General features: G+C 38.8%; 1 protein-coding gene across 1 annotated transcript; it reads right to left on the bottom strand.

The window, feature by feature from the left end:
* Nucleotides 1–5,715: 5,715 nt before the first annotated feature.
* LOC111368741 (4-hydroxy-tetrahydrodipicolinate reductase 2, chloroplastic-like) lies at nucleotides 5,716–10,478 on the bottom strand. Its single transcript, XM_022990158.1, has 8 exons — nucleotides 10,179–10,478; nucleotides 8,848–9,085; nucleotides 8,595–8,728; nucleotides 8,419–8,493; nucleotides 7,669–7,770; nucleotides 6,389–6,498; nucleotides 6,182–6,269; nucleotides 5,716–6,016 (listed from the first exon to the last, which is right to left on the bottom strand). Exons 1-8 carry the CDS (start codon nucleotides 10,365–10,367, stop codon nucleotides 5,948–5,950), a joined length of 1,005 nt encoding a protein of 334 aa, XP_022845926.1. The 5' UTR covers nucleotides 10,368–10,478; the 3' UTR covers nucleotides 5,716–5,947.
* Nucleotides 10,479–13,279: the final 2,801 nt, after the last annotated feature.

The following is a 13,279-nucleotide window of genomic DNA, read 5'->3' as shown; positions in this document are numbered from 1 at the left end:
GGCAAATATTTGAAAAAATATGTTCCTTCTTTATGGGAATGTGAATAGATAAAAGCATAATCAAAATATGTTGAACGATTAAGGATAACAAGGTCAGAGCAAGATACGTTCAAATAAAGTCCTTTATTATCAAACGTTCATTACAAAGATGCAAAAATACAAATAATGGATGCTCTACAAACTACAATTAAAAGTAAGCTAATCTCCCGGTCGATTGCCTAGTAAGAGGGTGGACTGGCCTCGCACCGCCTTCTTAAATGCATCGCTGCAATGGTGGGATCGCCGAGTAAGAGGGTGGACTGGCCTCACACCACCTTCCTAAATGTATTGCTGCAATGGCGGGCAAAGAGGCTGAGAAGCACTCTCAGCAAGCAAGGTGGCCCGCAAGCATCCCAAAAATTGCCTTCTATCATCGAACTCCTTGTAAAGGACAAAGAGACGATGGGAAGAACTTTGATGGTAAAAACTTTGTTGCTGGCCAAAAAATATTTCCTATACCTCCCACACCAAAGGTGACATCAAGGTAAATAGTAAAATGGGGGGACCAAACAATCCATTTTTATAGAAAGACGAAGGTTTTGGATTGATTATCAGAATGCCAAACAATGGCAGCAAATTGGTTTCGAAGAAGAAAATGAAGATGAAGATGAAAGATGGAAAGTGCGAAGCATACATACATTTATAGGGGTGGAGATGAAGAAACAGAATATGAACAGCCACATTCTGCCTAGTAAATGGAATTAAATAGCCTAAAATCTTGGGAAAAGAGGTGAAAATATCAAGAGAAAATGTGCAAGATTTTTAGCACAAAGCAGTTAAATGTTTGAAGAATTGGTGATTAAAAGACAAACGTCAAATAAATGCACAAGAAGTTAACATATATGTTCATTAATGATGAACAAGGTTACAAAGGGAAAGTCAAATGCGAAATTACAAAAGGAAAAGTTAAGGCGTCATATGTCTTAATTACAATCCACCCCATACTGAACGAATTCGTTCCCTAAGCTTTTCTCAATCCTCGTTCTGCCGAGAGGAAGTGATGTTCAATTCGGCCACGACATCATCATCAACTTCTAACTTCTTATACTGCTCGACCAAAGACTTAGTTCGCTCTATTCCCTGGGCGGCGTTACGCTTTTTAGCAGCCATTCTCGCCTTACAGTCATCCATTTTGGCTTGAAGTTCCTTCATCTGAGCAGCCAAACTAACCATCAAAGAGTCTTCAATCATGACTTCGGAAGAGATTTCTTTCAACTCGTCCTCAGCCTTGTTGATCTCCAGACGCAAAGACTCTTTTTCAGATACGGCACGAAGATATTGAGTACCTTTTGCCTTCAGTTCAGCATTCTTGGCCAACAAAGAGAGGACCTCGGAGTGGATAACTTTCAACGTCGCTTTAAAATCGACAGAAGGATTGAGCGACGGAAGTGTCAGTGCTTGCTCCAACTTCGCATTCAAATGCTCAAGCTTATCCTTATGTCTGGCAGCACTAGCCTTACCAATGTCTATATCCATGAAGGACACGTACTCAAATATCGACTGATTGAGAAACTTCAAATCTTCCTCTGAAGAAGCAGCAGGATGACCAGATGGAGTAGGGCGAGATGCCTTGACTTGCCAGGAAGCGAACAAGTCTTGGATGGAACGCACAATCTTGTCAGCATCCTGCAAAGAAAATTGCCAATATTGAAGATTCTCACTACAACGAACAAGATGGAAATAAAAGTGAAGCAAAGATTACCTCATCAATAATCGTGGAAGATGGCATATCCCCGGCCAAGTCTGCCACCTGTGACCCCACCATTCGTGAGGACTTCCCCTTATCTGAGCGAGAAGATGTTGCCACAACGGGCAGACTCATAGGAGCATCTGCAAAACTCAAAAACAACAAATCAGAAACCAATAGCACAAGCAAAGGTAAAACATCAAAAAACTGAATTACCTTCTGCTTCGATGTTTGGAGGTTGACGCCCTGGGAAGAAGGTGGCTCATCCATTGGTTGTGATGAGAATTCTAGGACTGAAGATGTCTCTTTAAGCGTAGTCCCTTCATCAGCTGGTTTGGATGAAGCAGCCTTAACGGAGGATGATGGAGCAGGAGCTGCCGATACCAAAGCCTTTAAAGGAGAGGCTGAACTTTTCTGAGAAGTCCAAATAAATCATCAGCACACAGAAAAGTTTCAAATATGGAAAAGTATGCTTGTGAGTAAACCAATTTAATTACGTTCCTCCTGATGATAAGAGGGGTATCATCAACATCATCCTCCAAAATGGGAGATGCTGAGGCTGACCGTTTGCGGCTTGGGGCACTCTTGGCTACAGTAGGCTTGGCAGGGAGAGAAGAAGATGGACGAGCAGACTGTTTAGCGCGACGAGGAGGAGAAAGACTCCGGATGGACAAAAGAGTGACTAAAATAGGAGGAGGGGAAGAAATGCTCGACTGTCCAGTGAATGAAAGGCACGATTGGCATCAGTCGCAAACAATCTGCGCTTCACTGACGGCCAGAGCTGTTCAAAAAGGGGATGGATGGCATGACTAGAATTGAAAGGGGCTCATGAAAAATAGTTTGTTAAAAGAAGATTGCGAGCATTTATAACCTCTGCCTCCACCTTATTAATAATATGGAAGCGGTCAATCAAGTTCCTTGAATAGCAAGGAGGAACAGGTCAGGTTTGGCCGAAATCAAGTTGGCGAGCAAAAAATTGGGGAGCATATATTTCTACCTCTGCCTTGGCATTGGTCCCAGTCAAAATATCATGAAATAACTCCCTCCTGGTCAAAAACTGGATCCAAATGAGCAGAGAGGTGCTCGCGCTGTCTATAGTAGAGGAAGGATGCACATAATCTCGAGTCAAAAAGATAGGGAAAGGAAAGAATGAAGGGACTGAATCCAAAAATAAAAGAGTGAAAAAATGTCCCTTCTAGACATATTTACAGGAGCCAGTGGCTCAATAGCTAGCCCATAACAGCTAGCAGAAGGACGAGAAATTGATGGAGTACCAAGCAATGAAAAATAGGATTTCAATCACATTTGAGTGAACCAAAGAGGTCCACTGCTAATGGGAGATGCACCATTCTTCAATTGAGTTTGAAGAGAAGCCATACCTCTATAGAGGGCAGCCAAAAAGAAAGAACATAAATTCAGAGGCCTGCCACGCGCTAATTCGTGCACTATGGGTAAATAGCTCAGGGAGGGCTTTATGCTTGGCACACACAAAACATATTTACAAAGCCAAACCAGAAGAAAGGCCACTCGCTCAGTATGGGAAGGCTCAGCGCTCGAATGGTTATGAAGGGCTTGCAGGCTTGAATAAGACTCGGTGTAGTTTCTACCAAACTTTGGGGCGCCACCAGAAACCAAGATACCAGGAAAAATGGTATCGCCCAAAGGTGGTAGATTCACTAGGGCCCCAACATCCCTTAAAGTAATAGACATGGGGCCAAGAGGGAAAATAAAGGTATTATACTCAGAAGACCAAAAACTCAAAATGATCGAAAAAAGTGCTGAATCAAAAGTAGGGGGTTGAATAGAGATTTTTAACAAATCAGAAATCCTAGCATTATCAAAAAGTGCCTTAGTAAGACCATGGTCCACAAGGCGAGCATGCCACCTACGAAAAACTACATCAGATTTAGGCCAAGTGCGAATACCTCTTTCGCGAAGTGGCCACAGCGACAGAGAGTTTAGAAATGGAGGGCCTTGAATACAAGGAAACAGCTGGCCCACCGCCACCTGTTCGACTGCCTCTGCATTGTTGAAGAAAAGACCTAGGTAGAACTCATTGAATTTGACATTGGCAGGCGCGAGAAAAGTCGGAGTTATGTATGAACGACTCAGAAGTTTCTGAAAGTCATCAAAACTAAAGGAGTCGCCAGATTGAGATTGTGAAGTAGCCATTAAGGATGAAACGGAGTTTTTTCAGAGTTACGTAGCAGAGAAGCAAAAAGATGAACAGTAAGTCGTGGGAGAGAAACGCGAAAAAGTGAGGCGTGATTTAATGGTGCAGTGAAATGGCGTGTTTGGGGGTTATAAGGGTTTGCAAAATGTCGCACATTTTCAAGCTATGGAAGAAAACAATGATTGGAATTCTTGGGAATTTCGAATGCTGCTAGAAACACAAAGTGAATATGGCAAAATTTAATAATTTGTATTAATTCTGCCATATTGGGGGGTAATTGTTGACACATAAAAATTCAACCCAAATCGAACGGTCCAAGGAATGAAGTCCAATTGGAGGATCCCCAAATCAGATAGCCCAAAAGACGAAACACAATCAAACAATTCAAGATGATGGCCCAAATGGGGAGGCCCAAGAACGCGGTAACACCATCGCCCAAATTTGCAAGTCGCCCAGAATCTGAGCGAATGGAGTGTCATGCAGTCGCCCAGAACTGTTACTCTATTCTCGCCCAAACCTTCGAGTCGCCCAAGGTCTTAGCAAACATAAAGTGTTGTGGTTATCAAGAAGTGCAGTTATCAAAGCAGTTATTAAAGCAGCCCTATCACGTTCCACGATTCAAGGAACCTAATTGAAGACGGTTGAACGACAAAGAGTAATGGCAGCAGTTAGAAAAGGTAGTTCCATAACAAGTTGGCCATTACGAGGAAAATGGGCAGTTATAAAACGATCCAGCAGTTTTTAGGCGATTGATCACAAAGAGATCATCCAGGAAGTATAAAAGGAAGGAAGGACATAGAGCAAAAGGACCGAATCAAAAACTCTCGAACGGAGAACATGTAATTTTAAATTTCTTAGCTTAGATTTAAACACTTCTTTCAGTAACTCGTGTGCTTGCGCCCCTTGGAGGCATTCTGTTTTTAATTTCCGATTGTAAAGTCACTGCCAATAAAGAACACCCCCTTTTTGAGACTGTCTCAAAAGGTTTGTCCCTTACACAATCGTCTGATCCCTTTTAATTGTTAGCGACTAACCCGCGCGAAACACATACTAAAATAAATTTTATTTATTTATTTATTTGTGTATATTTTTTGCAGGAAGAGAGCAGCAATAGAGAAGTCTTGACCATTGTAGCATGTGTGCGGCTAAGGGACAAGGCCCAATTCAGACACGCTCCCAAGTGGATATAAATGAACCATTCTCGCTTGGGCCAGGCCTAACAAATGCCAGGCACGGATCTGGGTGTGCAAAACTCTTCAGGCCTAGCCTTGGTTTGAATATCAATTTATAAATGATTTATAATTTCGGTCAAAGTCAAATATTAATTTCATTAACAACTACGCATTTTTATTCAAATATTTCATGAGATTTGACACAAGCTTTTATCATAGATTCTGCCTTCCTTTCAAGATAGATATTGTGGATTCGTCTATTCTTTTACCACCTTGGTTCACAGAGGAAGATCTCGAGGCATGTGGTTCTCTATATGCTAAATCGGGTTTCAAAACTGCATTGCAAGTTCCATTTAGGTAATTCCTTGCTTCTTTTCTCAAATCTCCAAAGACGTAAGCACATTCTTTCCTCGACTTCTCCAAAGTCCCAAATAAAAATACAACAGTCAGTGAAGAGTTCAGCAAAGCAAATTGGAAAGTTAAAGCTCCAGAGCTACTGATCATGGGTATGAAGGATTATGTCTTAAATTTCCCAGACATAGTTGATTTTCAACTACCTTCACGATATCGTGCTGCATTATGAATGATTTTCTTTGTGGAGTATCCACATGTTCGGTATCTTGAGAATCATCGTGTTTAAGATAGATGAAAATATAATTTAAATAAATAAATCCGTCCCTCTTTCATAATCTGGACTTCCATCCATATGGAGAAACCGAATCGTAAATCCAACGTCCTAGGTACAAAAATTGACATGAACCTCTACTTTCAAATTTTGATCCTATGTCATGTTATAAGATTCTGACATTACACACTGTGAAAGGACTAATATCCCAAGAAACAATAAATAAAGAAACATCGGGTTGAGAACAGCCCTTATCTCATGTTACCCTCGCGTAAAACGTCAATCATGTCATATATCCGCTTGTCAGCTTTCGATTGAACCTGCATTCACGAGAAGACTTCATATACTGTATACAAACTGTGAAAACATGGTTACATGGCACAGAAGGGGGATATAACTAACCTGTTCGACTCATTGGTTTGAACAAATGGGATGCCAAAAAATGAGTTATACAACTATCACAAACTATCATGAACTATATTTACCTTCTTGGCAAGGAAAAGTATGGCATCAACCGTACCCTCTGCATAAATTGATCGTCCACAAACATTATGCTGAAACTCAAAGGAAACACTTCCAACAACAAAAAAATAAAAATAAAAAAAAACAGAAGAAATCATATAAGCAAATATTTGCTGCTCGGAAATACAACAGTATCATAACAATGTTGAAAATGAGGTGTAGTATATTACGTTCCATCAGGCGAAGTCAAATGATACATATGGAAAGCATGGCCTGATATATGCTCTTCTGGGACACCCACCATCTCAATTTGTAACTTGGGGTCACGTATTAGTTGAACCTAATTGGATTGATTGATAATAATTATCAGAAAATAAAAGTTGAAAGCTTGGAAACATCATATGATTCTATTTGTAACAGGAGTATGCTAATCTTTCCAAGATATCATCAATACAGGCACTCGACAACAAATTCACAGCAAAATCTATCATGATGGCAAGATGCAGGATCACAATGTACTCGCACTCCCCTGAGAAGATGCGGCAAAAAAAGACATCCACTTCATTGCAAGTTGATTGGTCCAGCATAAATGGAAGAATAAAACGAGAACAGGGTGATTCACTCTACAAAGAAGCGTGTAATTTCCTAGGCTTAGCACTTCAAACTATTTGAAAGCAGTCCTTTTAACTGCAGCAATTTCTGATAAAGCATCATGAACCAAGAATACATCATCAGCAACCAGGGCAGCTGGGCCTTTTAATCCCAGTAAACTCGTGTCAGTTATGTAATCATTTTTCACTTTTCCATTTGATCCAGAGCTACCACGCTTAAATGTCAAAAGAAACCAAATCTTTAGCAACCACCTCATGTCATAGTAATTTCACCATTTTAGCTCAGATCACTGGTCCAGTGTCAATGATATAAGCCAATTACATAGTTTTCCAGTGCCCCCCAATTTCCCAAGTCTTAACTATCCCGCTACTCTTTTCAAGAATGCATCTTGATCGCACCTCCAAAACCACTTCTGCCCTTGAACCAACAATCTCCTCACTAATGAATTTCATTTATCAGTGGGAACATATCAAAACAATTAATGAACTCCTACAATGTAGAAAAAATGAACCAGAAGAAAGGATGAGATAATTATGACAAGTAGAGAGCATTTACTAGCACCCTAAAATGTTGGACTTCATCAAATAATAACATTTTGGTACTTCAGCTGAGACTCTACAAGATGAAATGTATTTTGAACTCCTCAGTCCCGAGGCTTAATTTAATTTTTAAGTCTTCATCGAGATTTATAGTAAAATGTTTTTATTCACGCATTTACAAAGTTAAAAGCAGAAAACTTTGAAGCAAGAAACTTGCTAACTTTTCTTTGTGGTCAAAGTTGATTTATGCCTAATTGAGCAATAATTTCCAGAATAACTATGTTTTCATCCTTGAAAGGTGTGGGAAAAAAGAGATATTTCAATAATGTGTCTACAATGAATGAACACCCCAAACGCACCTGATCTATTTCAAAGGAGACTCCAAGTTTCTGAAAGCATGAGATGACAGCCTTAGCAGTTCCAGAAACATCCAATTTGCTGGCTTGATGGGACTCCATCACCTTATATATAAGTTTTACCGGGATTAAACGAGAGAGTGAGTTTACATTCTTACTTTCAACTTCAAAAATGACTAATCCAAGCATTACAAATTGGATAAAAGAACATGCTCAAATAAAATGGGAACTTTCTAATAAAACCGAAATATTATAATAAAGTTTTTGAGCTGCATTGTCTTATATTGCAATTAAGATATGGACACTAACTGGAAGGTACGGAAAATCAGTAAAAGAGAATACATCAGTGCATTCTCAAATTTACCTTTTCCATCATTCTACTAGACAATACATTCATACACATCAATGAACAAGTATATAGCTTATAATTAACTCCTTTATTTAAGGCGGAAGTGGATATTACTGGAGCTATCAACTGACGGTAGTGGTGGCTCAGGGGATCTATTACTCTATTTTTCCAGGTATGTTATTTGTATGCTAACAGGTGCACTCCTCTTCAGGCAAACACACACAGCCCAGAGGAAAAACTAATACGAAAGAAAGTTCAGTTCAATAAATTGTTGCCTATGGGGAAAAGAGCCTGTGAAAACTGTTGAATTTGTTTGTACTAAAATGAAGAGCAGGAGAAAATTATAATAAACTGTTAACCTAGAAAAGAAAATGACTATAGAGACTCAGACTATAGAGACTCACTTGTAAATGATACCCAAAGAAAGCTCCGGGAAACTGTTCTGCCATAATTTCCATGGCTGCAAGAAATGCTACCACCTAAAAGAATCGGCGAAACAGATTTTACAAATGCAAAATACAAGAAAACAATTGAGCATCATACATAATAAACTAAATAACAATTGCAAAGTTTACAGTACCTGTTTACCCATTTGTGGAGAGATCACAGCATAAACATTTGAGTTTTCAACAGTCTTATACAGCTGCTCCCTGTCTCCTCCAGTGGTTCCCATTACAAATGGCACTCCAACTTTGCAATACAGTGCAGCATTTTCTGTATACCACAAAACAAAAAGTGCACAAGCTATAACTTTGGATTCTTGCTACATAACAAAAGCATTTTGGAAACCAAGCTACATCTTTGCATTATACTATAAATCAACATATGCTAACCATTCACAGCAGCTGGGACCGTGTAGTCCACCACAATCAAATTTGGATATTCAGTTAAAACAGAAGACAGAATGTCTTCTCTTTGAGACGTGCCATGAATTTCAATCTCCTTTCCACCAATATCCACAATTTTCCCAGAATCTAATGGCCCACCTAACGCTACAGGAATGGGGTGAAGTCCAGCAGAGATAGCAGCTTCAAGAACAGCCCTCCCCATTTTTCCGGTACAACCATTTACCTGCACAAAATTATGATACAGAAATTATATAAGGAGCATCTGCATCACTAAAGATCGATTGTACAATATGTCATCTTTCTGTAAAAACTAACAATATCTTAACAATGATTCTGATCATAAATAGTTACAAATGTCAATATCTTCTTAAAATTTTAAAATTCTGAGGAAAAAAAATATATGTGTTGCAGGCGAGAAATATTCTATAGCAGCTCAAGTGATGACCTGTACAAATAGTAATAAATTTCATATATAGATGGAAAACAAAATTATTCACAAGTAAACAAGATACTCTGTTAAAAGACAACTTTAATGCATCATAATAAAAAATCCAATTGAGGGAACATCCAGCATGTCTCCTCAAAGCTCTATAATTAACTTGGCAAACCCAAAAGAATCCAAAATTAATAACAAAGGAGATGTTGGCAAATTCGGAAGGCATGGACTAGTTTGGTTTTGAAAAGGAGAGATTTTCTCTGGTCTCTACTAAATGCAGAAGTCATGCAACGGTTTGCAGGGATCATAATGGTTTCCTTATTGATGGAACTAACTCAGCCATCAAGTATTTTCAGCTAGGCAATCTGAGACACTGGTTGCTGAGTTTGCCTTGGCATAAGCCAAAAGGCGTGAAGAAGATTCAAATTAAGTATGATGCTCCTCCAAGACTAAGTGTCTCATTTAAATACAATTTTATTCACAAACTTGGCATAGTGGTACCAGAGAGGCACATTGAATTGACAATCAAGTAGTGTAAACTGTCAATATGCTTCCGATAATTAGCAAAAATATAAAATGATGTCATTTAATCAGTGTCATGAAATCCACATTCTAAATCCTAAATCTGCAAGTCGCTCATGTATGCAGACACTGCATTTCACTATTGAATACCTACTCGGACCCAGGACTACGCAGGATCATACAAGACATATCCGTGTCTCTTATCCCTGAGGTCTCAATGACAGAATGTACAACTTTCAACACTTGATGTACCGTGACAAATTGACTTCAAATAAAAATCACAAACCGAATTGAAAAAAATGGAAATTTATCATAAGTAAAAATAAAATTGGAGAAAATCAACAAAGCTTGATATTACCATAATAGGGAGCCCAAGATTTTGCGAGGTAGATTGCACCGGAGAGCTTTCCATCGCAACCAAAAAATTTCTCCTTTTGGAAACATTTACACGGACATTACTGCTTGATGATCTTCCACAAGACCATGGAATAAGCATACTCTTGTGTTGCTGAGCAGCCAAAGCTGCATTCAATGGAAGTTTAATCATGAGCTCTGTTGATGATTGTACAAAAGCCTCCGTGCTCGGTTTGGGGTTTTACAGTATATCCTTTCCCTTCTCTATTTAGACAAATGAATTTTCTTTGCAAAAGAGTTTATCATTAATGGATTTTATTTTATTTTATTTTATTTTTTTCCCAAAAAGCCAATGTTTTGGGTTGACAATGAAACACTCTGAAATCTTGAAACTGAAAATTAATTAGTTGACCATATCTATTAGACAAACAAATTGAATTTTCTTTACAAAGAGTTTATTATTAATGATTTTTTTATTTTTAAAAAGGCCTATGTTTTGGGTTGACAATGAAACCCTCTCGTAGAAATCTTGAAACTGAAAATCAATTAGTTGACCATATCCCGCACGCAGGTCTCGTTAAAGTCTATAGCATTTTCAATGGTGGTATAAAATTGGACATAAATTGACATTTTCAAAATCAATTTTGCATTTCTATTTACATTCTAATGAGTTTAAATTCAATTATGCTCCAATGAGAAGATCTAAAAAAATTGACTACGAGTGAGTTAATAGTTTTTTGCCTCTTGTAGGTTCTACAAGTAGATCTAAAAAGGATGTAAATTCACATCCTTCCTTTTTCTTTTTCTTTTTTTTGGGGGCAAAAAAAAAATGCACTTTGCATTTCTCTATTGGAGATATATTCGACCACTTTGAAGATCTAAATTACAATTTAGATTTAATTTAGAGCACAATTGGAAATGCTCAACGCAACTTTTAGATATAAATAACGTTATTAAAAATATCTTCTTCTTTTTTTCTTTTTTCTTTTTTTGAAAATCTATTATCCATTACCATCCCCATCCTTCGATTGCTCTACTCTACTTGAAAATGAGTTTTAAAAACTCCTCAGCATTTTTCAAAGGTCCTTCATAGATATGAAATTTCTTCTTGTTGAAACAACGATTTTGTAATTAAAGAGCTAGAAAATACTCCATATCCATGAATTTGTAAAATTACCTTAAATTGAAGAGAAGAAATTTAGCACGAAGATTCTTTTTGGTCATTGCAAATGGCATGTTCATTAGCCTCATGGAACAGCCCAGAATAGTTTCCAGTCGTGGGTCAATCCTCTGGCATAGGACCCTTTTTACGGATTTGTCTTGGCTAGATTCGCGAATCGTCATGGACTAATTCTTTAACAAGATTGGGCCATACTGGTTCATAACATGAATGACCAGTTCGAATGGACACACATCATTTTCTGACACAATTTCTATATGTCCTATTCTGAACAAATAGCATAATCCTAGTAGTGTTGACAGGTTACATTGAAATTTCGATCTCATAGTTTCTACGGGTGGAGATGATTAGCTCGGTCCATGGATTTTCCCAAATAAATTTAGTCTCATGCCAAAAGATCACAAGGACCCCTCATCTTGGGTCCCTACGAGGATGAAGCGATAGAAATTTTAAGAATTCAAGAAAAGGTCATGACGAGATAACCTATAGTGGCATTGAATTTCTCGATTCTTTGATTTAGGATTAGTCAGTTCTATTTCTTGATGGAAGCGGTGAAGGGATATAATGACACTAGTTTTGTCGACGACATCAACTCTTTGGTGGTCAATCATTTCCTACGGAGCTAGTGTTGATGGGGTTCAAACGTTGCGAACTCGAAAGTATCTTGAACTTAGAGTACTATGATTTTCTATAGTTGCTATGGGGTAAATGTAAGCTTTTTCACTTTTATATGTTCAATGCATGATGGAGCGCTTTGTGTAGAATTTCACACTTGGCCTCATTTTTCAGCTATTCCAGGCCAAGTATATGCACAAGTCCAAAAAATTTGTCACTGTTGGGTTTTTGATACCCAATAATCCCGGACGATGATGTTAAACAGTGTCGGATAGTCGGATTAGATTTCATAGGCTTCGGCCGATGATTGAAATATTTATTAACACACTCGATTAATTGGCTCAACCCGAAAAACAACTTGAGGGTCGTTTGAAGCAACTTAATATAGTTAATGTTGCTCACGGCCCCTTTACTTCTTGGATGACTCAATTTGTGTTCTCCCCCTTTAACCATTAGTTGGTCCATGAGCCCATTGTATTATTATACCCTAAACCTATATATTGCTCTCATTTGTGAATAGGAGCCGTGTGTGTTTTGCAATTGAAAAGAGGAGCCGACATTTTTCTCTAGTTTTCTCTCTTGAACCTTAAATCGAATCGATCTTCCTCTATTCTTGGTGATTCATTGCAGCCACCATATTGTGTTCTTTGTGAACACATTGACTTGAGCAACTGAAGTAAGAATCGTGATTGTTTGGGCTGGAGCCATTGTTGGGTGTGTTTAATAAGATAGAAATTGGTGAAACTGAGTCCGAAAAATCCACCATCGAAGGTCGATTGTTCAACATTTGGTATCAGAGCGAGGTTGGGGTGGAATTTTCGGCCAAAATCCGACCAGAAAACCGGCAGAAATCAGAAAATAAAAAACTGTCCAGAATTTTTTCCAAAAATGGGATCTGCAACTTCAATTTCCGGAGAATCCAGACGTCTTTTGGTGAAACGGAGGCCGGATTCGTGATCTGCAGGTGGAGGCGGTGCTAGGTGGCCGGCGCGTCTAGGTGACGACAGTCGGCGACGACGGCGCGTGGCTTCTCTGGCGGTGGCGCGTGCGGGCGCGTGCGGCCGTTTCTGGGGAAGCTTTCTTCAGGCAGTTTGTTCCTCATATTATTTCTAACATTTTTCGTGTTAGAAGTTTTCTGTTTCAGGTTACACAGAAAAGGTTGGACGATTTTGCCCCTAGAAATCGAACTGCATTTCTTAGCGGGTTGCACGGTTATATTTGCTGAATCTTTAGGACGAATAGTGGTGGTCCTAAAGCAGCAGATTCGCATCTCTCTCGATTATACAGATTCAGATACGTCCGCTCTGGTA

The sequence above is a fragment of the Olea europaea genome, chromosome 19, assembly GCF_002742605.1.
Source record: "Olea europaea var. sylvestris chromosome 19, O_europaea_v1, whole genome shotgun sequence".
NCBI lineage: Eukaryota > Viridiplantae > Streptophyta > Magnoliopsida > Lamiales > Oleaceae > Olea > Olea europaea.
The sequence above is the reverse complement of the archived record's forward strand: the minus strand, read 5'-3'. Positions and strand labels throughout refer to the sequence as shown.